The sequence below is a fragment of the Pongo abelii genome, chromosome 5 (genome assembly GCF_028885655.2).
Source record: "Pongo abelii isolate AG06213 chromosome 5, NHGRI_mPonAbe1-v2.0_pri, whole genome shotgun sequence".
Classification (NCBI taxonomy): Eukaryota; Metazoa; Chordata; class Mammalia; order Primates; family Hominidae; genus Pongo; species Pongo abelii.
Genome location: NC_071990.2, coordinates 110,029,751 through 110,056,201, shown reverse-complemented (window position 1 = coordinate 110,056,201; position 26,451 = coordinate 110,029,751). Strand labels below are relative to the sequence as shown.

Sequence of the window (26,451 nt, the reverse complement as noted above, 5' to 3'; positions counted from 1 at the left end):
GTGAGTCTGCTCTGCAGCCAGGATTGGGAGCCTCCGCTCTGGTTAGTGAAGGAGTGTAAAGGAAAGGTGTCTGTTAAGCTTTCTCAGGTTGCAGAGAAGTTGAGCTCAAAATTTAGAAACTCAGCACCTATGGCTTCCAAGTGACCTTGAGCCTTTTCACATGGCCTCCTGGATCTAGTATGGTGGCTGGGCAGTGTTGGGCACATCTCCTCTATTTGAGAAAAAGGATTATTAAAAACACTCATTTACTGACCCAAATCATTGTTTTTAGAATTAACCCAGGATGAAAAAAATTATCCTAAAATTATAAAAATTTTTTAAATGTAAAAAATGATCCTGGCCAGGCAAGGTGGTTCACACCAGTAATCCCAGCACTTTGGGAGGCTGAGGTGGGAGGATTGCTTGAGCCCAGGAGGTTGACACCAGACTGGGTAACATAGCAAGACCTCATCGCTACAAAAAAAAATTTTTTTTAATTATCTGGGCATGGTGGTGCATGTCTGTAGTCCCAGCTACTTGAGAGGCAGAGGCAGGAGGATCACTTGAGCCCAGGAGTTCAGAGCTGCAGTGAGCAGTGATCGCGCCACTGCATTCCATCCTGGGTGACAGAGCAAGACCCTGACCCAAGAAAAGAAAGAAACAATCTTCTTTCCTTTGATTTGTATCAGTGATTTCCTACCTTTCAAGGATATAAACTCCATTGTAATGCCAAATAGTCTCACAGGCCCTCACCCACATGATAATTAACATAGCTAATTAAAATGTACAGCTTCATTTAAAAGCATGACTTAATTGAGTAGCTTTTAGCCATATTTTCTCAATTACAAGTGTCTATTTGCTTTTGAACAACAGAAATACATTTATGCTGAGGTCTTATATTTATGCACTCTAGAGAAAATGAAAAAAAAAAAAAAAGCCATAGAAGAAATCATGATTGTATCTAACGAGTTGAAAGTCCTTCTGTCCCCATTGTAAATAGCATTCAGCCTCTTCAGATAGTTCCAAATTATAGTAATCTTTAACATACTCTTGATGCTTATAGAAATACAGTCACCTAAATGCATACTAATATTTATCCGAACAGGTCACAGAAAAAAGCTATCTCACACTCTGATAAAACTCACAGACTCATCATAGTCAAGAGTCTTACCTAAAAATGATGAGAGCAGGAGTAAGAGTGTATTGGTGTCTTCATTTCCAAAACATGACGAAGCATTAGTGATGTTTTCACTGAAGTTCCATAAAGTTTTACAAACCAAGCAGGCCAGCTGCCAATCAGTAGGACCAAAGTCTTTTAAACAATCCACTAACCTGAGTTAATAAAATTCAAATTGAGAAGTTATTAGGTCTGAATCTGTCTTTAATTTTAATATTGTTAGCATAATGATTATCCTTCTGTGATATGTAAGTATAATCCAGTGATCACTTAAAATAATTCCTTATCTATAAATTTAAGTGGTTACAAAGTAGCAATAATCTACTTCTACACTTTTTTTTTTGAGACAGAGTCTCATTCTGTTGCCCAGGCTGAAGTGCAGTGGCGCGATCTCGGCTCACTGCAACCTCCACTCACAGCAACCTCTGCATCCCGGATTCAAGCGATTCTCCTGCCTCAGCCTCCTAAATAGCTGAGATTACAGGGGTGCACCACAACGCCTGGCTAATTTTTATCTTTTTAGTAGAGACGGGGTTTCACCATGTTGGCCAGGCTGCTCTCGAACTCCTGACCTCAAGTGATCTGCCCACCTCGGCCTCCCAAAATGCTGGGATTACAGGTGTGAGCCACCACACCCGGCCTACTTCTGCACTATTTTAAGTATCCAGTGGAATCTAAACCCCCTCTTTAGCCTCAGCTTAGGGGCTTCCCAATGTTGAAGTACCTTTGCCCCACAGGAATGATGAAAGGGCCAAAGCTCCCAAGAAAATGATGTCCTTCAAATCCTGAGAGAGTCAGTACTCTACGCCTTGAAACTTACTTTTTAATGCCACCTCCTTCTTTCAGGATGACACGCTTGTCTTTATCCACAGTGAGATTGAGGAGAACACCACAGGCAGAAAAGCAGATATCCTGATGCTGAGCATCCAGCAGCGCCATCATGAACCTGTGGACTACGAGGGAAGAGAGCAAATGCAGACCAGTAAAAGTTCAGGGTTCCCAGCTGTCTGTTGTTTTAACAGATGGTATAGGGGAAACGGGGAGTGGCTTGCAAACCCAGAACCCCTGTTAAGGGACTTAACTCATTCTTCCTAAGGCTTTATCCATCACGCAGCAGTGGCTTCCCCAATACCCACCACTCCCAGAGTCGGCTTCCCCAAACCCCAGATACTGCAAAACCTGACCCAGGCAGCAGCTGCTTCCCCACGGCAGTGAAAGAGTCCCAGCTGGTGGAAAGGAGGGAGCACAGGTGACACTCATCTAACTTCCAGTTGTTCTCACGGGTGTTCCTGAACCTCCAGCAGCAAATGTCTTTAAATACACAGTCCTGGAGAGGGGAGTTGGCTCCTGGTGGGATCATTCCTGAAGTCTCCCAGGGCCACGTGTAAGACTCAGACTGTTGAAAACCAACCTGGGGCAAGGCAGGCCTTCCAGTGTCGGGACATCTCAAGGCAGGACAGGCTCCTGCCTCAGGAGAATCATTTTCCCTTACTCCTAGGAAATGGAACTGGGAACCGTTTGTCCTGTTTTCTCATCCCTCAGCAGACGCTGAGCAAAGGGTTGGGGAAGAGTGAGTGAAGTGTGCCTTCTGCCTCCTCCCACAGTACGTGCACCTGAGAGGGGCTGCCCTGTTCTAGCCCCGGCCCTGTTAACTGGGTTGGGCAGTGAGCTTGGCAGAGGCAACATCACATACATATGTGCTCTTAAGAGGCTAAATAGTGCCCAGCAAAATGTGCAGTTATCTGCAGGTAGTGAAAGGATGGGGCATGGTTTGCTGCTGCTGCTTTTTGTGTCTGTATTATTGAAACTTTCCATTACGAACATGGAGAGTTATGTTTTTAAAATTATTGTTACATGAAATATTTGAGACATACAGAGAGTCAAAGTATACTAATATTTGAGACATACAAAGGGTATAAACATGTGAGTACTTGTCACTCAGTTTAAGAAATAAAACATTACATTCCAAACAACATGTTGTACATAATAAATATAAACAATTCTTATTTGATAATAAATAACATTATAGGTCCAATTATAATCTTTGGACATCCCTTTCCTTCCAAAGGTGAACGCTGTCCTTTTTTAATTTTTTAATTTTTTTTATTTTTTAGAGATAGGGTCTCGCTCTGTCTCCCAGCCTGGAGGGCAGTGGCACAATCATGGCTCACTGTAGCCTCAAACTTCTGGGCTCAAGTGATCCTCCTGCCTCAGCCTCCCAAGTAGCTGGGACTTGTGCCAACACCACGTCTGGCTAATTTTAAATTTTTGTAGAGACAGGGTCTCACTGTGTTACCCAGGTTGATCTCAAACTCGTGCCCTCAAGCAATCCTCCCACCTTAGCCTCCCAAAGTGCTGGTATTACAGGCTTGAACCACTGTACCCAGCCTGAACTCTGTCTTAAGTTGGAGTTTACTATTTCCAATTACTATTTATACTGTATAGCATCACTACGTGAATACCTGTGCAGAAGCAATACCAATGCAGAAGCAAAAGGTAGTTTTGTATGTTTTAAAACTTATATTCGTGGCATTCCTCTGTATATATCCTCCTATTGCTTTTAAATGCTAGAGAACATTTTATTGCATGAATATACCATAATGAATTTGTCCTCTTCTCTGTTGAGGGACATTTAAGTTGTTTCTACTTTTTGCTATTATAAGCAAGATGTAATAGACATTCCAGTACATAAAAGAGAATGTCTTCTTAAGAATATGCCCCCAGACAGAAGTGATTACTCAAGATTCACTGTTTCTGTTAGACATACACACACCCCATCTTGGAGCACAGAAAGCCACTCACAAGGCAGAGGGGAACACTGCCTAGGTCCACCTTGGCATCCTGAGCCAGGAGCCTTAAACACGGAGCTTTACAAATCTCAAAGCAGAAACAAGCATAACACTGTAATGATTCAAGCTGCAAAACCACTCAGCTGATTGTTGGCAAAAAGTGAATGTTTATGAATTCTAGTGTCATTAACTCACCATTGTTCTGCACAATGAAATCGCAGACATCACGGTCCTGGGAGAGATTTCCAAAAACACGCAGAGCCTCCAGGATTCCATCCATGTTATTACTGACAAGAAGCTTTAAGAGCACTGGATTTGGCGACCACAGAAATTAAATCAGTGAATTTAAGTTTTTAACTTAAAGGTTAATGGAAATCAACATCATACTTAATACTGATAATTTTCAAATGATAATAAAATACAAACTATAAGGGACTTTAGCAAGAACTAAGAAACTAATTTTTCCCATTTCTAGTTTCCCCATATTCTAATTTCTTAGAATCATCAGGCTCTAAGACATTTTTGTACCAGAAGGCAGAAGATAGTAATGTCTCCTGCTCTGTGTTTAGTTAATAAAATCGAAACTTCAAATGAGCACTCATTTATCCAAATCCAACTCTGAACCTTACATTCAGCAATATATAGCTTTTTGTCTTGAATTATGGAATTCTTCACTTGGTAGTAAGATAAATTGTTGATTGTCGCTGTAGCATTGATCACCAGCTCCTCACAATCATCAAGTGACTTGTATTCTGAAATGAAGTGAGGATAAGGGAGTCAAAGACCCATTGCAGGAGTAGAACCAACTACATTGCAACTACAGCAACAGCAGGGCCAGGAGCCGGCTGCTATCACGCAGGGTCCCCACAAAGGCCCTGGAGAGGCACCTTTACCACTTGATTTCCCCCGACTCCTCCTGCACAGAAATGCCCCAAATGCAAGGGCCTGCTCCTGGCCAGAGCAGAGAGGACACTGTCAACTCAATCCTTGCAGCCAGGAGGTCTGGAAAAGTCCAGCTGATCTGGGACCTGTGTCTGAAGTAAAGCAAAGGGGCCAACACAGCACTGAGCGGAGCCATCTCTAATCCTGCCTGTTTTCCGGGTCTTCAGGCTCTCCCAGGGGCTCCTCCTTGGAGCTGTGCCCTCCTTCCCACACCGCCTCCCAACAGAACGGCCCTGGGGTCATGATCCATCTGTGACTATGAACTCTAGAAGACACCTCTGGCCTCCTCTACCACCCGCCTAGTTCATCTCTCAGCACTTGCTGGCTTCTCTTCTTCCACTTTTGCCTCCCTAAATCTATTCTCAACACAGTTATCCTTTAAAAGCAAGTCAGATAACACCACCCACCTCATAACCCATGAATAGACCGCGTCGTCTGGTCCACAAGACCTACCTGGCAGCTCCAGGCCTTATCTCTCTGGCCTCATTTGCTCATCCTACTCCCAGACCCCCAAGGCCAACCACACCAGCCTCCTGGCCTCTTGGAATATGCCAGCATGCCCCTGCCTGAGAACCTGTGCACTGCTGAACTTTCTTCTGGAACATACTCTCCTCCCAGTTAGCCACTTGGCTCACTCCTTACGTCCTCCCAGCAGTTGCTTACATGCCGCCTTGTTGGACATACTTTCCGTAACCTCCCTATTTAAAATAGCACCTATTGTCTTTTTTCTTACCCTGCTTTAATTTTCTCCATAGCACATATGACCACCTGATGTTATATTGTTATATATGTGTTTAATGTTTGTCTTTCAGCCCTAAAATGTCAGCTTCCTGAGGCCTAGGGATGTGTCTGTTTTATTCATGGCTGCATTCCCAGCTTCTAGAACAGTGCCTGGCACATAGTGAGTGCTGGATGCAAGAATAATTGATCCTCGGGAGTGGGGAGGGATAGCATTAGGAGATATACCTAATGCTAAATGGCGAGTTAATGGGTGCCGCACACCAGCATGGCACATGTATACATATGTAACTAACCTGCACATTGTGCACATGTACCCTAAAACTTAAAGTATAAAAAAAAAAAAAAAAAAGAATAATTGATCCTCTAGCTTAGCACATAAGGCCCTTAGTGGTTTTTGTCCCTGCCTCCCACTCAGTCTCCAGACTCATCTCTTGACGTTTCTGGCCACTGTGTGGGGATGAGAAGAGGCAGGGCTGCAGCTGGGAGTGGTCCCAGTGACCTCAGCATAGCGTGGACACGGGTGGTGGCAGAGATGTGGCGGAGTGGAGACTGTGCTTGGCAGAGACTGGACGGGGGTGTGAGGGAGAGGAATCACCCGGGGTGCCCCCACCGGCGCACGTAACTGGGTAGATGTTGACCACATTGCTTGAATAAAGGGCACAGGAAAAGGGCCAAGTTCAGGGACAGGTCATGAATTCAGCTTCAGATATGCTGAGGTGCTTCTGAAGCACCCCCAGGAGAGGAGGGGTAAGCAGTTGGATCTAAGAGTTGGGCAATCAGACTGGCCTGGGCAATACAGCGAAACTCTGTCTTTACAAAAAATACAAAAAATTAGCTGGGCGTGGTGGCACGCACTTGTAATCCCAGCACTTTGGGAAGCCAAGGCAGGCTGATCACTTGAGGTCAGGAGTATGAGACCAGCCTGCCAACATGGTGAAACCCCATCTCCACTAAAAATACAAAAATTAGCCAGGCGTGATGACGCAAGCCTGCAATCCCAGCTACCTGGGAGGCTGAGGCAGAAGAATCGCTTGAACCCGGGAGGCAGAGGTTGCAGTGAGCCAAGATTGCACCACTGCACTCCAGTCTGGGTGACAGAGGGAGACCCCATCTCAAAAATAAAAATAAAAATAAATAAATAAAAAAAAAAGAGCTGGGCAATCAGAGAAAGAATCACGAGCCCGGCAACACTGAGCCAGTGACTGCAGCTTGAACAGGCCACCGCCTCCCCTACCTCCTGCACAAGTCCACCCAGCGTTGGGAGAGCCCCCAGTCCTTCTCCACCTGGTCTCATCTGCTCCGGAGGCCCCGTCCCAGCCTGTGAGGGAGGCCACTCAGCACCTGCACACAGCTTTGCTCATGACTTGCCCACTTCCCATTACTGAATAGGAAGTGCCTTTTATTTCCTGTATGAAACCGAAGTTTTTCCTCAGGGAACAAGCAGGGGGGCTATGAGCTGAGGAAGAGGACTGTGCTTGTTCTTAAATTCTCTGACTTAAGTATCGCCCCCTTTGGCCATCTTTTCCTGTTCATTAAAGAGAACAGCTTTTTTATAAATTACTATGTTGAAAGGAAAGCTCAGTCATTTGTAGGCTGCAGAAGACATACACTGTTCCTTCCACCAGTGGCCCCTCCCGCTACAGCAGCCAGCATAGGCCCAGTACCTGGTAGACACTTAATGGATACTTGGAAAAAGAAAGAATAAATAAAGACCTGACTTCCTGTTTTTTAGTTTAAGTACATAAAAAGGGAATAAGGAACTGAATTATTTTGGTTATCAATAGGGATTCTACTGTAAGGAAATATCCTAGTTATGGTAAAAGAAGGGACACAGGACCTCCAAAATTATTCCCTCTTGCTTTGGCCATGACTGTGGAGCCAGAACCCTGTGCTTCCACTCACTGGCCATGTGACCTTACTCAAGTTATTTAATCTCCCTGGGCCTCAGTTTCCTTGACTGTAAAGTAAGCATGATCATTGCACCTACATTATAGAGTTGTTACAAAGTTTAAATGCATTCAAGGGCTTAAATGAGTGCATGGCACATAGTGTGTGCTAAGTAAGTGCTTATTACATGAACAGATGGGCCATCCAGAATGACAGCTCATGGGGAGCGGCTCAGGTGAATGTCTAACTCTTGGGCAAAGGGCCTACAGCCCTGGTTTCCTCCAGCCCCAGACTGATGACACTAGGTCTTGGGCAGTGTTTGGGGATCTGTTTTATTTCTCTTGCCTTGGTAGGAGAATTCGTTAGCTTGTCCAGAAAATGCAGGGTAGCTCTTATGTGTCTGACCTCCCGAAGGACCACACGTTTGGGCAGCAGGAATGGTGTCTGGTATCTGGAACTAGAGGGTAGGTACTCACAGCTCCTAAGCATTTATCATAAACAGCACTAGGCACTTTACATGCATGAACGCTCAAAAGTCAGCTAATAAGTTTTACATGCATTTACAAGAATTCACACCCACAATAATTAATTCTCGAAAGGTGCATCTGTCTCAGTCACCTTGGCCTGTCATAATAAAATACCATAAATTGGGTGGCTTGAACCAACGGAAATTTATTTTCTCACAGTTACGGAGGCTGGAAGTCCAAGATCAGGGTGGCTGCACGGTCAGGCTCTGGTGTCTGTTCTTATAAGGGCCCTAACTCCAGCATGAGGTCCCCACATCATGCCCTTATCTAAACCTAATTATCTCCCAAAGGCCCCATCACATGGGGGTTAGGACTTCATAGATGAATTTATGGGTCAGATGAGAACACTGAGGTTTAGAGAAGTTCAATACCTCACCTCACTTCACAGAGCACACATCTAAATCCAGGTCTATTTGACCCCTACTATCCTACTCTTTCCACAGAACGCTGCTGAAGCCAAGGACTCAGGGTTGCTGAGTTCCCATTGGAGCTAGTTGGGGCAATAGACTGCTTCCAAAAAAGCATGACAGAACCATCCTACCCTCTATAATTCACTCATGGATATAAGACAATCTGGAATTTGGACTTGCCACTAAGTCAGCAAATCTCCGAGTCTGGTGGCATACGGAGAGGGTCAGTTCTTACTAGAAACATTATTGATTTTTAAAAGACCCTCTGCAATGAGGCTGACCTCTCTAGGCAAGTCCTGGGGTACAAGCAACTTCTGGTGAAGGGTGCAGGGCTAGAGGGAGGTAGGAAGAAAAGAGCCCAAGGGATGCCTTTCCCATGGACTAGGGAAGGGGGCCATGCCACAAGAGCCATCAGGCTTGGAGGAGTGCTCAGCTCTGAGGGTAAACACGACAGCAGCAACTCTGACTTCAGTGGGCACAACCAAACCACGGGCAGGCCCTTTCTATAGTCACAGTCACAGCCCAGCACTGGCCCTGTGTTGCTCTAAGCTGCCAGGCCTGTCAGAGGGGGCAGGAGGCCTTTCCTGGAATGTGATCACCACTCCACACGGACACAGACAAAACAGGTAAGAAATCCACAGAGACCAGTGTATAAAGAGCTTAGCAGGGCTTAGAAACTCACCGAGGAGTCGAGCTGTGTAAGGGGAAGGTGGAGGGGGATGACCCCCTGTCAGGGGTGACTTTTGCCCTTCTATAAACTTTTATTTGGAGATAAAAATCTTTCAGGAGAGAATAGAGAAGGGATCACCTGCTTGCCCAAACAACTGCCTAAGGCATAGTAGGCAAGAGGCCTGACCCATCACAGGAGAGCAGAGTTTCTTCACTTCTGCTCAACCTCATATGGTACCAGGCTCTAATACAGAGACTAAAACATTTCTCACAGGGAGGCCCTTGACCACCTGTATCAGGAGCAGCCAGGGAGCTTTAGAGAGAGAGTCTCACTCTGTCGTCCATGCTGGAGTGCAACAGTACGATCTTGGCTAACTTCAACCTCCACCTCCTGGGTTCAAGAGATCCTCCTGCCTCAGCCTCCTGAGTAGCTAGGACTACAGGCGCATGCCACCATGCCTGGCTAATGTTTGTATTTTTAGTAGAGATGGGGTTTTGCCATGTTGGCCAGGCTGGTCTTGAAGTCCTGGCCTCAACTGATCTGCCTGCCTCAGCCTCCCAAAGTGCTGGGATTACAGGTATGAGCCACCACTACCAACCTTTTTTTTTTTTTTTTTTTTAAGGTGGAGTCTCGCACTGTCACCTGGGCTGGAGTGCGGTGGCACGATCTCAGCTCATTGCTATCTCTGCCTCCCAGGTTCAAACGATTCTCCTTGCCTCAGCCTCCCAAGTAGCTGGGATTACAGGCACCCGCCACCACGCCCGGCTAATTTTTTTATATTTTTAGTAGAGACAGGGTTTCACTATGTTGGCGAGGCTGATCTCGAACTCCTGACCTTGTGATCTTCCCGCCTCAGCCTCCCAAAGTGCTGGGATGACAGGTGGGAGCCACTGCGCCCGGACTTTTTCTTGGAGACAGGGTCTCACTCTGTTGCCCAGGCCGGAGTGCAGCAGTGTAATCATGGCTCATTGCAGCCTTGACTTCCTGGGCTCAGGTAATTCTCCCACCTCAGCCTCCTGAGTAGCTGAGATCACAGGTGTGTGCCACCACACTCAACTAATTTTTTTTTTTTTTTTTAATAGAGACAGGGTTTTGCCATGTTGCCCAGTCTGGTCTGGAATCCCTGGCCTCAAGCAATCTGCCTGCCTTGGCTTCCCAAAGTGCTGGGATTATAGGCATGAGCCACCATGCCCAGCCTCTTGCCTCTTTCTCCTACCCCAAAGCATCACTTTCTTTTGAGTCAAAAGCAAGTTATTCACTCTTCCTTTATAGGTAGAAATGTAATTTCTAAGCTCATAAAATATTTATAAGATGAGGAGTTTTTTCACTTTATATGTGAATATTAACAATTGTGGGAAAATGAATCATGCCTAACTCTACTCCTTGGCCGTTCACAGCCATGTGCCAGTCCAGGTGTTTGAGGTCTGGTCCTCAGGCCCTTCCCAGGCAGCCACAGTCAGGTAAAGGGATTAATTCTGCAACAGATGAGAACTCACCCAGTGGGTTTCAGGCTTCTGCTGGATCCTGAGGAGCCAGAAAAGCTAACATGGTTCCCTGAAGCACTGGGTCTCAACAACACTTAATGGGCAAAAGACTCACCTGGGGGGCAAAGGAGGCATTAAAAGGCAGATTTCAAGACTCTAATGGCATTTTATAGAGGCAGTTTCTGGGCAGGGGCCAGAAACCAAAAAGGGTATTTTAATGAGTCCCACAGCTGATTCTGCAGCAGTCCCATCCCTGGTCCTGGGCTGAGAAGCCCTGCTCAGTGAGGTGAGTGGATCTTAAGAAGGGGAAAGAGCTTCAGCAGACATGGGCATGCTACAGAGCAAATGCTGAACGTTTTGAGGTTGGAATAGAAACTGAATTTCTCTCACAGCTAGGTGCATATTCTTCCACGCGGCTTAATGTGCAGTCAGCAGCTTGGAAAAGAGTTCAAGCCTAAACACAGAGATTTTTGAGTTATTTACCACGGAAGTGGTAAGTCATGGTGCAGATCCCAGTCAGAAGTGAAGAGTCCTTTCTCAAGACAGGTGACACGTGATGTGGAGTACGGGCAAGCACAGGTCAGGGGCCCGGTGACTTTGCCACTTGCTAACTTTGTGACCTGTGAAAGTCACTCTATCTCACTGAGCCCGTTTCCTCATCTGCGAAATGATGAAAATAACAAAAACATGCCCTGACATTGTTGTGAGGTAACAGATATGAAAACGTGTTTTCAACCGTAAAGCTCCATAGTGAAGCACGGCCTTGTCACTCACATGCCCACAGCCGGGCTCTGTCACCTGTCCCTTAGCTGTGTGCGCCTAGCTTCTGCCCTTCTCAGAAACTGGGGTTCTTGCCTGTGCACTCAATGTCCCTCCACCATATAGGCCGAATTCCTTGAAAGCATATACCAGCCTCCATTTTTAAAACCTTGTTCTAAACTGAATGTTGGTATCCCCCAGAATGCACATGTAAAAGCCCTATCCCCTCAATGTGACTGTATTTGGAGCTAGGTCCTGTGGGGAAGTGATAAAGGTTAAATGAGGTCAGAAGGGTGGGGCCCTCATCCGGTGGAGCTGGTACCCTTACAAGAAGTAGAAGGGACCCCAGAGTGTGCTCTCTTCAGCACATGAGGATGCAGTGAGAGGGCAATCAACCACAGGCCGGGAAGGGGAGCCTGCACCAGACCCTGACCCTGCTGGCATCTCGGTCTCAGACTTCCAGTTTCCAGAACTGTGAGAAAATACATGTCTGTTGTTGAAGCTCCCCAGTTTATGGGACTTTGTTATGGCAGCCTGAGCAGAATAAACGAAACTGAATGTATAGCACAGAACTGATTACCCAGAAGGAGCTCAGGAAACGGCTCTTGAGTTGACTATTGGGGGCGAGGGAGGGCAGGGAGTTCACAGATTGATCCTCCAAAACATCATTTGTGTCCGGCATTAAGCTTCCTTCCGAAACAACAACACTTTTCACAAGTGTGGTTAGTAGTAGCTAATTTTTTTTTTGGAGACAGAGTCTCACTGTGTCACCTAGGCTGGAATGCAGTGGCACAATCTCGGCCCACTGCAGCCCTCCGTCTCCTGAGCTCAAGCGATTCTCCTGCCTCAGCCTCCCGAGTAGCTGGGATTATAGGTGAACGCTACCATGCCTGGCTAATTTTCGTATTTTAGTCGAGAAAGGGGTTTCACCATGTTGGCCAGGCTGGTCTTAAACTCCTGACCTTGTGATCCACCCACCTCAGCCTCTCAAAGTGCTGGGATTACAGGCCTGAGCCACCAGGCCCAGCTAATAGTGGCAAGATTGATTACCTTGGGTTGCAGTTAATTTCCCTACACACTAGCAGGCAGAAGTGCTTGTGGGAGATGACAGACCTAAAAAGTATAGGGGTTGCCATGGACTGAATTGTGTGCCCAACAAAATTCATATGTTGAAGCCCTACTCCCAATATGCTTGTATTTGGAGATAAGACTTTGAAGAGATATAGCAGGTTACAGAGCCCATAAGGGTAGGGTCCTAATATGATAGGATTGGTGACTTTATAAAAAGAGGAGGCGGAGAGAGAGACTGTCCCCTACCTCACAAGTGCTTGCACCAAGGAATAGCCATGTGAGCACACAGTGAGTAGGTGGCTGTCTGCAGGCCAGGAGGAAGAGCCCTCACCAGGAGCTGAACAGTCTGGCACCTTGACCTTGAATTTCTCAGCCTCCAGAAGCATAAGAAATAAATTTCTGACAAAGTTGCCCAATCTGTGGTATTTTGTTATGGCAATCTGAGCTAATACAAGGGGAATGAATAGGACTTGAATGACTGGGGACTGTAATTACAAATAATGTAAGAACCTGAAGAGGAAAAAAAAGGAATTAATTTTAATCATGTGGATTGCCCACAATATTTGGGATTTGGGATTTTAAACTCAAATATTTGGAATTTTAAACTCTTTGTGGTTAGTTTAGCCAAGTTTTCTTCATTTGCTGAGTATAATTTTAAAAAATTGCAATGTAATTCACAAACCATAAAATTCACCCTTTTAAAGTGTACGATTTGGTGGGTTTTAGTAATAATCTATATTACTATGTTTTCCTTTTCTAAAAATCTGGATTACTTTTAAGACAGTTCTGAACAGAAGAGGGAATTTCCTTCATACAGCTAAGACTTTTTCATAGGGAGACACTTGTGCTAATAAAATTCTCATCACACCCCAGACACAGAACTGTCTTTGGGCCACGGGAAAGTCGGTTGTGCCTGCTGCAGCCAGTGGGCCGCGGTTCTCACCCAGCGTGGTCAGGAGCAGGCCCACTATCCCCGGGTTGGCGGCCAGCACCGGGCCCACACCCGGGTGGATGGCAATGTTGGCCAGCACGCGAGTCAGCTTGATGAGCACGTCCTCTGCCTCTGATGGCAGCCTCTGCGCCCTGTGCTGCTCGCCTCGTTGGCCCATCGGCTTCTGAGAATGCAGATCCAGCTGATGGAACGTCTGGAATAAGGACAGCAGAGTTTGGATGCTCCCTTTCTCTTTGGAAAATTGTTCACGAGCCTGGTTACTTTTTGCCGTCAGGTTGCCAAGAATAAAAACAACACGGACGACTAAATCCTGCAATAAACGAAAGACACAGTCAAAAGTGCAAAGGGGGCTGGAACACATCGTGGGGAGGAAGACAGTATTTAATTTATTCACTATTGCATTAATAGTAAAATGGAACACGCCTGGCTTTGACTCACTTGTACGGTATTTGATTCCCAAGATCAGTGCAAAGTGACAGAGGAGATTAAAAGCACTTGGCAGCAATGAAAGAATACAAACTGATTGACGTGATCAGCAACGTCTATTACCTTCAGATCCTTCATCTGAAATTCTGGCTGGCCTTTCTCTATCTCCTTCAGAGAACAATTAGTTGAGTGGGACAGCATTACTAAAAATGAGTCATGTAAATCTAAGTTTTGACAATAGCCGGTTTCTTGAAATTCCAAATCTTTCCTTAAAATTTTGTCTCCTGCTGAAGCATGGTGTTTTTGAATTTGGGCAGGATTGACACTTGGGACTGGGTAATTCTTTGTTGTGGGGAGGTGTCCTGTGCATTGTAGAGTGTTTAGCAGCATCCCTGGCCTCCACCCACTAGATGACAATACCTCTCCAGATGTGACAACCAAAACTTCCCCCCATGGAGAAGCGCTGTGTTGCGTAGCTACACTACTTTAAGGCAGTACCTATCAATTCTTGCCCAGGGTGGTGGTTACATGAGTGACACCTTTATAATTACTTGCTAAATTGTGCATGCCCGTTTTATGCACTTTTCTGTATATAGGCTATATTTCACAATTTTAAAATGTTTTTACAAACGCTAAGCTGGGAACATTTTAAAACTAAACAAGATACAAAAATCACTGTTTTTAGTTTGACAACAATGTCCAGATATGAGTCCAGATCAGCCTTCCCCGTGGGTGTCAATGGAGGTGACCTGGGAGGAAGAGATTTTAAAGGAATACTCATTGGAGGGCTACAACTGGCCTGGATGGTATTATATCTATATCTCTATATACAGTGCCAGGTACTATGCCATTTTATAGACAAGAAACTAGTGCCTGGAGAAGCCGCCCAGGTCACATGGCTGGTGAAGGGTAAGGTCAGGATTTGATTCCAGGGTTACCCAGACTCTAGTGTCCTTTCTACACCAACATTTGCCTCCCACACAAGGTGTTGCGTACTTTTTCTCCTCCTTTGCCTTCTTGCAGAACAGTTAAAGAATTATCTCCTTTTAAAATGCAAATATGTCACCAGAAGGGACGACCATAAACGTGACTTTGTTGCTCAGATCGGTAGTTAGCAGTAGCCTTAAGAAAAGGGGACAAAGGGCCAAGGGCTGGGCACGTTTTCATCGAGGAGCACATGTCCAGGTGTGACACCAGGGTCCCCGTGCGGGGTGTCGGGTGTGGCCAGGAAACTGGGGAGGACTGGGGGGCAAAGTACAACTTTTGGATTTACCTAGGCCTTCTCTGCCAATACCAACTTGTTCCTGCTTGTTCTTGCTAAAAAATCCAAAAGTTTTCCCTGACAGTCACTGGCAGAGAAGAATCGAGGCTGCTGCTTGCACAACCGGAAACCATTTGCCAAACATTAAGGAAGGACGGCGGCTAATGCTATAGCAGAAACTGGAGATGGTCCAGGACAGAGTTCATTTTCGGAGACATTTCAACTCACAGCATTCAACCAACCATAGTGGTCGTCCAATTAGGAGACGCTGCTCCTCACTCCACCCCAGAAAATAGAATGTTAGTCCTCAGGTAAGTTCTTAATGCCAGGGGCCTAGGAATACACACACATAACCAAGTCTGAAAGTCAGTGCTATGAAGAGCTTCTCACCTACTGAGAAAACAAGGCTAACATATGTGGGGAAACAGCAAAGACTAAAACGGCAAAGGAAGAAGCGAGACGTGAAAGGGGATTATGAGTCCCAGGTCACAGCCAGGCAGGCTGGACTCACACAGATGCTTGGCCTCTCTGTACATCCATTAACTTACTTGCAAAATGGAGACACAATTTGTACTGTGAGATTACACGAGATACAACAGGCAAAGCACAAATTGTATTGAGCAATGATTCGGGCATTGCTGTGAACTCTTTTCATGTCCTATCAATAAAATGCTAACTAATAGCAATAAACTTGGTGGCGCAGGCCTAGTAGTCTTACAAGAGTTTTGAAAAGAGGATGCTCTGGGAACAGTGTCAGGTTCAGCAGAGTTATCATGAAAGAATCTGAGTTCAACCTTGGAAGCTGTGAGATGCAGAGATATGCAGAGGGGAGCATGGGGTTGGGCAGGCAGCAGAAGACAAGTCTCTCTTTTTTTTTTAACTTTTTAGGCTCAGGGGTACATGAGCAGGTTTGTTACGTGGGTAATCTTGGGTCATGGGGCTTTGGTATGCAGATTATTTTGTCACCCAGGTACTAAGCTTACTATCCAAGAGTTATTTTTCCTGATCCTCTTCCTTCTCCCACCCTCTACCCTCAAGTAGGCCCCAGTGTCTGTTGTTCCCTTCTTTGTGTCCATGAGTTCTCATCGTTTAGCTCCCACTTATAAGTGAGAGCTTGTGGTATTTGGTTTTCTGTTTTGCATTAGTTTGCTAAGGATAATGGCCTCCTGCTCTATCCATGTTTCTGCAAAGGACATGATCTCATTCTTTTTTATGGCTGCATGGTATTCCATGTTGTATATGTACTACATGGTCTTTATCCAATCCACCATTGATAGACATTTACGTTGATTCCATGTCTTTGCTATTGTGAATAGTGCTACAATCAACAAATGTATGCAAGTGTCTTTATGATAGAATGATTTATTTATATTCCTTTGGGTATATACCCAATAATGGGATTTCTGGGTCAAATGGTTCTGTTTTAAGTTTTTTTTTTGAGACAGAGTGTTGCTTTGTCGCCCAGGCTGGAGTGTAGTGGTGCAATCTCAGTTCACAGCAACCTCCGCATCCTGTGTTCAAGTGATTCTTCTGTCTCAGCCTCCCAAGTAGCTGGGATTACAGGCGTGCACCACCAAACTTGGCTAATTTTTGTACTTTTAGAAGAGACGCGGTTTCACCATGTTGGCTAGGCTGGTCTCAAACTCCTGACCTCAAGTGATCCATCCACCTCGGCCTCCCAAAGTGCTGGAATTACAGGCGTGAGCCACTGTGCCCGGCCTGTTTTTAGTTTGAAGAGGATTAGTTTGAGAGAGTATCTGGGACTATCTCCTTCCTGGGCCAGGGGTCATCTTCTCATTCTTCAATTACCTGACTGTTCCCTAAAGAAGCTGACATTTATGGGCCTTAAGTCTAAAACAAGCACACACAATTTGATTATAATACTTGAATCCCACTTCACATAAAACAGAGGGTTACTTCAAGTAATGCCTGGTGGCAAAGGCCCTGCCCTGGGCTCTGAGTTGGTAGCTTCTCCTCCACCCTGATCAGACCCAACAGAGAAGCAGAAAATCAGTTTTCCAACCAGGACAGAGGGTATTTCCAAGAATTAAGCATCTTAAAGAAGAACTTCATCTGATATTTTCTAAGCTGAGGACTATAAACAGAATTTTTGTGTGAACTTTGATACATGTTTTCTGCTGAAAGACTATATGAGTTCTAGTTCTGAAAATCCTAATAATTAATAACAATAGCAGCACAGTAGTAGCAGCAACTAATACATAGTTCTTATTAGTACTCATGATGTGCCAGGCATTGTCCTAAGCATTTATATATACAAATTAACCAATTCACTAAAAATGATAACTTCCATTTCTTTAATCTGAACAAAGCTATTCACAGTATCTTTCACAATCTAAACCGCCATCTCCCTCGTACATTTGATAACAGTGATGTTAATAAGTTTTGGACTTCACCATGTTCCTGGAATTGGGCTCTCTTCTCTCATTTCCATAAAAGCACGTTAAACAAGACAGGAAAGGCATTATGAGTGATTTTAAGTGACTGCTTAAGTAATTTAATTAATAGTTGCATCTTGTACCCTAAATTGTTACCAGGACTAAACAATTTACCTCCTAAAATGTCATGGCATCTTCTAAGGGTGCTGGATTGTTTTTTTTCTTCCTAGGCCTTGCCGTTTCACCTCCATCTACCTGGTCTTGCTTTTCTCTTAGTCCAGCTCAGTAGGCTTCTCTAGCCCTGTCCCGCCACCAGCTATCAGTGTTGATTTGCCACGATTTAGATCAGATCCTGGTAAAAAACAGATTTCCTTAGTGGTCATCATTCTTCAAAATTCAAATGACCTCTCCCCACTGTCACATGCAGTCTAATCTGGGAAGACTAAGTGCTGCTTTTCTTTTTCTAAAAATTCCCTCAGGCCCCTTCCTCTTCTAAAATTCTTCGATTCTGTCATCTCTGTAGGTCCTAACGTGGCCGAGATTATTAAGCCTCCAGTGCAGAAGAAGAAGCTCTAGGCTGTAGGGCAGGAAGAGTTAACACTGTTATAATACTGCTTTTCCTGCTTCAGATGGAAAAGGAGGGGGTGGTTCCTGGCAGCCACGGTGCCAACTGAAGCATGGCATGCGAGATCAACAAATGGGATGGCAGATTGTGCCGTCTGCAGCACCAAATTTCCAGCAACTGCTATCTCTGCTTACTGTTTTTGTCCTGTTTTTCAGGGTTGGCTAAGGCACTTTTTCTTTTCTTTTTTTCTCCTCCTTTCTTAAACATATTCTACATGGACCTAGGGAGCATGGAAGGGGCCAAAATAGAAGCCGTCTCACAGGAGGTCAGCAGAGGTAGTGTTTTCTTATCTCCATGCCAGGGCTTGTCTTGACTCATTTGGAATAGTGAAGAAGGTTGAGCACGACAGCTTTCCAGGGCCCCTCTCCTCACCATGGGTGGCCTCTGCTCCCAAACTGTGCACTCCAAGGTCCTCGCTACTGAACCAAGGTCTGCGTTGGGCAGGATCATGGAGAGATTATCTACTGTTCCACAGCCCAAGCCATCTCAAGTCTATAAAATATTACTTAATATTCTATAAAGATTTGTAAAAATTAAACCAAGGCCAAAATCATCTATTTAGAGAGAGCACCAGTTCCACAGCAGGAAACGATTTCATCAATATGCAGCTCTCCTTTGAGGCACAGATTCTCTCCTTTATTCTTAGACAATATCTGAGAGTCATCTATAAATTAACACTCCACTTTTACAGCATTTTTATTAAATTTAACACAATGTTGCATATTCATATCATAACTATGTGATTTTGAAATAGCAAAATGAAGATGAATCAAGAGAGAGCTTTTTTTTTCCTAAAGAAGGCAGTCTAGTATAACCAGTTCATATCGACTTTCTAATTTTGCTTAAAACAGAATCAGCCTAGCAACAGCTACGGCCAACCAGAGCTTAGACAAACAGGTACACCTAGAGGAAGAAGACTGACCTCAACAGAGCTTTCCAGTTAGAGCCTGAGGGATATTGTCATTAGTTTCGCAGATGTTGTGCCCCAATGAGCAAGCAAGTTACTCAATCTGAATGGGCCCCACGAGCCTGTGAATGAAATTACTTTAACTGGAATAAAACCAGGAACAGGGCACTGCTCACCAGGATGGTCTATGTCGACTTCCAATGGTGGCAGCATTGGCAGCAGCTGTTGCATGTTACTTTCCATGGGAGAGACATTGGCCTAAAGCCAATGAAAGACATTTTTACCCCTACTTAGAGATGTTGAAACTGAGGTTTCAGGAGACTCATTAAGTAAGCCCAAAGTCAAACACTGGTGAAGAGAAGAGGCAGGACTTGAACAATCATCTCTGTACACACAGATGGTTTCCAAACCCACCTTCAGCCCAACTCCTCATTGCTGATTATCATCATCTTCCCAGTCCCCCAGCCCCAGCATCTCTGATTCCTCTCTATCTCACCCCCTCACCAAGCAGTCACCAAGTCTCCTCGACTCTGTCATCTCAAAATGTTCCCCAGCTCCCTCCTGCCCAGGCCGACCTGGGCTAATCTGCTTGTAGACTGTTGTCAGAGGCCCTTTCCAGGCTCCTCCCTCTGCCATCAACCCTAACACCACTTCTTAAAGCACAGCTCTTCCCTTTGCTCAAAAACATCTATTGCCTATTAAATGAATGTCAAAGCCAGCATCTAATGCATCATCTGGCCCCGTGCAACCACTTCTTTGCTACCTCACATTACTCTCTGCCCACGGCCAGCCACAGTGAACACATTCCTCCCCGACTCCCACACCCTTCCTCCCGTACCTTAAAATAACTCATGTGCATAATGTTGACTGTGGGGAAGAAACAATATCAAGCTGTCACAAAAAGAATAAACTATGTTCAGCAGACTCCACTTAGGAGGGAACTGCTTCCACTAAGTAAAGGAACACATTTTAGAAAGATTTGTAAGAATGGGTTGAAATGGAAGGGGATGTAAATATACTTAAAATCTGAACCCTCTATTAACCAGAAAATTAATCAAAATGCCCTGTTTAAAATATGGTTACAAACTTCTCGTGCCTGAGAACTGAATCAGGATTTACAATTTGCTTTGTTTATCCAACTTCCCACCCTCAAACAAAACCCAAACATTAATTGAGCTTGCAGGTGGCTTGAAGAACAGATAAATTTTAGCAAACTGGAAGACAGACTGTGCACTACTGCAAAAATGCTAACTGACCATAGGGCACTGAAAGTGGGTCAAGAGTTTGCCTACGTGTTTAACTATATAAAATCGAAGAATCTGAAATGTTGGAGACTCAAAGCCAAGAATCTAAGTAGAAAATCATTTTAAAACCAGAAGAGATTACACTTGATTCCTCCATCCATCTATCTGTTCTATCAGCAATCATTTATTGAGCACCCACGATATGCCTCTGAATGTCACTCAAAAGTACCAGGCCAATGCTAGAATTTCACTGTGCTAAGTTCTTTCTCAAGTCAGCAGACATAAATCAGGCATTTGGGTTCCGTGCTGAGCGGGGTAAGAGCCAGTTCCACAAGGGCAAAGCCGGCAGGAGCTGGAAAGAATGAACAAGCTAAGGGCGTATTGTACGGCCTGCCCGGTCAGGGGCGCGGACCAAGGCCAAGGCTGAAAAAAGGAGCAAGCTCGGCCAAATGCTCTCAGCACCCACTGGGAATGTGCCTGCAGAGGGGCTGGGAAGACAGCCATAGGGCGTGCTCCTGTCAGGGAGGAGGCAGAGGGCAAGCTGGGAGCCAAGTTGCCCTACAAAGGCACCAGGGGAAGGGGTGGAGGCACCTTCCTAACCAATCCTCGATGGCCCAAAGAGGATGGAGGGGAAGAGAAGGCACCTCTCTCTGGAATGCTGAAAGGCTGTGGTCACATTCAAGATGAACAGCTAGAAAAATGGAGGTGGTTTTGCTTTCAGCCCACACTGTTCAGACATTCCAGCTCTCATTTCTGATACCACAATGGCTAAGCATTCCAAATCAGTGTTCACTGTGCATACATGGCTGAAGACAGCAGCTTATGCCTATAGAAGTCTAAACAGAATGAAAGAGGTGGGACTTTAAAAGCAGCACAACCAAGAATGAGCCTGGCAGTTCCCAGGGTTTGCAAAGGCTCTGACGACAGTCCTGCTGCATCTGGAAGCTCTGTGGTAAAAGAAACAAGAAATTAACCATATCTAAACGTGGAGAGAGTTAAATAGACAGTCGGTCAATGGACATATGTGATAGGAATGTAGGCAAAGGTTGTTCTTTTTGATCATGACCTTTGCAAAATATTGCCAGTCTTTTGAAAGTCTTATTTGAGGCATTTTACCAGATCTCTTGCCCAGTAGATATTTACAGAAGAAATGGGGAAAATCCCTTCATGTTCTTCCAAAAAACAAACCCAAACGTATTTTCCTGAGATGCTAAATGTAGCAACACTGACGTCAGAGGCGCCTCCTGAGGCAGGCTCTGCCTCCCAAAGGCTGATAGCAACCCCACTCCCTCCTTCGTTATTAAGCCCATCTGCTTGCACATTTGTTTTGTACCAAATGCAGTTTACACCATAAAGCAGACAATATGTGCACATTTCTTAAATGAGATTTGTCATTTAATTGAATTTTGGCCAGCATTTTTAATAGATATTTTACCTAACTCTAAAGTTTAGCTTTCATACGGCATTAAGCCGACCGAGAGGCTGTTTCATCTCAGTTTTTGTGTGTGTGGGAACTGGAGTTACTAGTTGCATCATGGATCTTGGACAAATTAACCACACAGATATGAGCCAAAGAAGTTTCCCTTGCTCTCCCTGCGGAAGTCATTTATGGGAGCTGGGAGGAGTAGCTGCCTTTTTGTTGAGACTGTTGGTGAGCCAGAAACCCAGGCCATGCACACAACCATCACATACAGATGGAAACGGAGGCCCACTTCACTGAGGGCCATTATGCAAACAGAGGGGGTGTAAAGCGGACCATATTCTAAGTGAACTCATCACTCTCAATTTAACTGTTGCAAACTACAACATTTAGATATGGGTATATACTGAACTGTCTCAAAACATGACATCTGCAGGAATTATTTTAAAGATGAAATTTGGTGCTTGTTTCACTAACAAATGAATCAGCAACTCGCGGCTTGTCTAGCCAACTGAACTGAAGGCTCCCTCCCTTGGACAGGCGGCTCTAAGGGTCCTGAGGAGTACAGCCTGTGCTCATCTCTCCTGAGGGAGCCACTCTGGCCAGTGCTTGAAGCCTCATCAGTGTGATGGGCACCTTCTTCAAACTAGATTTGGTCCCAGGACTTATTTTGACACAAGTCTGGCAGCGAAAATTTGTGGAAAAGACTAATGTACCATCCTGTGTTCTCCAGCTAAGAAATCATTCCTCAGCTGCCTGTGCAAAAGGCAAAGGGCCAGTGGTTCTTACCACTTACTGGGAAGCCTACATTAGCACCTGGTGGGTCTTGTCAACTTGGTTCCTACTTTGTCAGGAAGAATCACTGTCAGCTATGCTCCTGTAGAGAAAGACTGACCCTGTGTGGCTGATTTGATTAATCACTTTAAAATCTTTTGAGGTTTTATGGGAACCCCTCTGCTGTCAATACTGAAGAGAATGGTTTTAAAGAACCACCTTAATAACTTATACCATAGGGTCTCAAAACCTGCTGTTCATTTGAGTCACTTGAGAAGTCTCTTAAAAATAGGTTCTTGGGCCCCATCCCAGACCTGAATCAGAATCTCTCTGGGTGGGGCCTGAGCACCTGTATTTCTATTTTTTAATTAAAAAAAAATTTTAATTCAACTCAAATTTTAAGTGGAAAATAGCCTTAAGGGTTCCTTTTGTTTTGTCTTGTTTTGTTTTTTTGAGACAGGGTTTCACCGTGTAACCAGGCTGGAGTGCAGTGGCTCGATCTCAGCTCACTGCAACCTCCATCTCTCAGGCTCAAGTGATTCTCCTGCCTCATCCTCCCAAGTAGCTGGGATTACAGGCATGGGCCACCAAACCCAGCTAATTTTTGCGGTTTTTTTTTTTTTTATTGTTGTTGTTGTAGAGACAGAGTTTTACCATGTTGCCCAGTCTGGTCTCGAACTCCTGGCTTCAGACGATCCATCTGCCACAAAGCACTGGGATTACAGGCCAATCTGAGCCACCTGTGCCCAGCTGAGCACCTGTATTTTTAAAGCTCCCCAGGCAAATCTGATGATAAGCGAAGTTGGGGAGCCACTCTGATTTAAATCAAGAAAAAATTAGAAATCTCACCACTTGAATACCCATTATTTGTCTTTATAATAATGCTTTTTAAAAAATAATATGAATTCTTGTAAATATAAATCCTTATTCCTCATCAATAACCCTCACAGCACAGGTGTATAGAAAAGTGAAACCACTCCACAACCCCTCCTGTCGACGGACTTGATTCAGACTTTATATACTCGAATATATAAAGTATATTCAGACTTCTCACATGTTGAAATCAGACTTTACCTTGACAAGAGAAAAATAATGTAAAAATAATGGAAAATTTTGTGACTTTTGGTATCTTCTCATGTAATTCTAATTTTTTCCCCTTTAATGGAAAACAACAGCAGATGGGGAGGAAATATTCTACTTCTTCCAACAGCAACCGGCCCTGGTGCTACCTGGTTCAAAACAGGATTTCCCCCTCTGTGGACGGCAGCAGCGACCGGCAGCTTCCTGTGAAGCTCCCCATCCGCTGATAAGATCAGTTCAAGAGGCAAGTGTAGGTGACATTTCATTTATCACTATAAAGGGTTTTTTTCTTTTCTTTCTTGTTCATTTTAGATTTCTGTTTCTATGTTTTTTGAAAACGCGATTAGCCATACACATGATTTGATTTAAAAGTGCGTCTTAGAAAAATGAAACCTATGCTGATTCTAAATGTAGTCCTCAGGCTTTCAAGACAGAAGCAATACTAACCTCCAGAACAAAAACAGGGAAGGTCTACTGACTCTTTCTGATTGCCTAATCACTTGGCAATGGCTATGTATATTAAGAGATTACAAAGCTTCCAAAGCATTTCTCTACAACCCAAGTTAGTCTTGCAGGGATGTTTCCTAGAGCTGAAAAAAAAATAATTATAGGAAGTAATAATTCTGTTTAAGTAAGTTGCTGGAAGGCTGATTCACGTCTCCACAATCAGTTCTAAGCCTCAACTTTCAAGTAAATCCCAGGTGCGGCAAAGTGTCTAACCACTGCAGATCAATACACTCACATCAGAACATTTAGAGGAAAAACAAATCATATTTGATCGGCCACCTGGGCCACGGGAAACATGAAACTAAGATGCCATACTGGTCTGAAGGAATTCTGTTTTGCTGTTTATGGCAGCCCACCCATGTGAAAGTTGTGGGAAAAAAATTCTTATTATTTCCTCCTCCAAACTAGGAAGAAGAAAGTACATATTTAAGGAAGAAGCACTCCAGTATTAGAAAAAATATTTTTTAACACCTTACAGGTGCCAAAGCATTTCACACACTCAAAATTCTTTCTTCCAGCACTTATGAGCTTACTTTGCCAAGCATCATCTCAGTCTATCAGGACAAAGCCTGTGTTGTTTAGGAACTCGCAGTAGTGGGTAGGGCAGCTGCATAATGATAACCATTTGGAGAACCACTAAAGAAATGCTTATGAAGACTTATGGGAACTTCTGGTTAATGATTTTAGGAAGTAGTTGGGACACACAACTACTTCCTTGTAGCCTAAACTCTTTCCCTGCTCTTCTAAAATATTTTGGTTTTGAGGAAAATATAAATTATGTATTTTTCTTACAAGAAAAAAATCAAAGTAATGACTCAAAACTACAACATTTAAATCTTTATTATAACTGAAAGTATCGAGTCAAAGTATAATTTTTTAAAAGTTAAAAACATGACTCTCATGGGCTCATAAAATGAACACACTTAAAAAGTATTTAACTCATTAATGAGGGGGCCCATACCATGGTAAACTTTGTTCCAAGCACAATTGAAGAACTGGGAATTTACAAGCACTTAAAATTTCTGGGTTATATACAAACCTGACAAATGCCTACAAACTAATAAAACCATAACTTTTGAGGTGATCCTGTCTACTAGACTGAAACCTACAAATCAATGTGTAACTTTATTGTGTCTGGGATCTAACCGAATAGTAAACAGCAAGTTCAAACACTAATACATTGGCCTAGAGAATTAATCCTGATTGGGTCATTAAACAATGCCCTGGCATGCCTTTGTCAGGACATGCCTCCGCCTATTCCACACCTTATCTCTAAGATTTGTATAGTTTTTCTAAATAATAGTGAAGTGGTTAAGGCCATACACCTACTTCTTGTGTTCTTAGCTCTGAGTGTACTAGCTGGGGGTACCAGCTATGTTAAAGTCTTAAAAATGTTGCACTGATGAGGGAGAAATTGACTGGTCTTGCTTGGGAGGCCTCACAGAGGAGCAGACAAGAGAGCTACAACTTGAAATATGGAATTGGCTTTGAAGAGGAGAAGTCACAGAGAAATTTCATCAGAGCCCCTTAGGCTCTTCTCATTAAGTCTGTTCATATTCAATTTTATTTTAGAGTTTTTAGTCTAAAATATCTGTCTGTCTGTCTGTCTGTCTAGCTAGCTAGTGATCAATGGCTCACTGCAACCTGGGCTCAAGCAATCCTCCCGCCTTAGCATTCCAAGCAGCTGGGACTACAGGCATGTGCCACCACGCACAGCTAATTTTTTGTTTATAGAGATGAGGTCTATGTTGCCAGTCTTCTCTCTCTCTCTAAGATAGGATTTCACCTTGTTGCCCAAGCTGGACAACTGGTTTCACTAGAGGCTCACACCACCATGCCTGGCTTATGTGTTGATACTGGAGTTAAAAAGAAATTATTTAGGCAGATAGTGAGGGTAAGGAGGTCCTCGGTAAGGTTTTCCTTTTAATGAAAAGCAGCCCCCAAATAATTTCTTTTCTAATAAAAAGCAGCCTGTAAACTCAAGCTGCAGACATAGAAAGGCAAGCTAGAAGCTTGCACGGGTAAATGCTGCCAGCTGTGCCAACAGGAAAAAGGGTACCTGGGACTAGGCATGTCCACTACGGCAGCTCCATCTTCCCTTCTCTTTGCCAGCCACATGTACAGTAAAGAGCAGGTAACATGGTGCCAGCCAAGCAAAAACCCCATTTGTATAATAATAAGATTAGGGTGGGGTGGCCAGCTTCCCTGCGTGCTATGTAAACATCACACCTGGTCCAACCAATCTTTGGGCCCTCTGTAGATCAGACATTGCCTCCTCAAGCCTGTCTACAAAACCCTGTGCACGGGCCAGAAGTCCCACTCGGGTGCCTCTCTCACGCGCAGGAGAGAGAGCTGTTCTCCCCTCTCTTTTGCCTATTAAACCTCCGAAATTAACCTCACTCCACGTGTGTCCGTGTCCTTGA

The 26,451-nt window shown here is 44.4% G+C and overlaps 1 protein-coding gene across 7 annotated transcripts in view; it reads right to left on the bottom strand.

Annotated features, from left to right (window-relative positions):
* Positions 1–26,451, bottom strand: part of ARMC2 (armadillo repeat containing 2) — a 125,564-nt gene that overhangs the window by 7,674 nt on the left and 91,439 nt on the right. For all 7 annotated transcript variants that reach the window (XM_024249093.3, XM_054557968.2, XM_054557966.2 and 4 more), the window contains 5 exons: positions 13,380–13,698; positions 4,575–4,697; positions 4,141–4,254; positions 1,977–2,109; positions 1,151–1,311 (listed from right to left, as the gene is read on the bottom strand). In XM_024249093.3, coding sequence (XP_024104861.3) covers positions 1,151–1,311; positions 1,977–2,109; positions 4,141–4,254; positions 4,575–4,697; positions 13,380–13,698 — 850 coding nt within the window. The remainder of the gene's footprint in view (positions 1–1,150; positions 1,312–1,976; positions 2,110–4,140; positions 4,255–4,574; positions 4,698–13,379; positions 13,699–26,451) is intronic.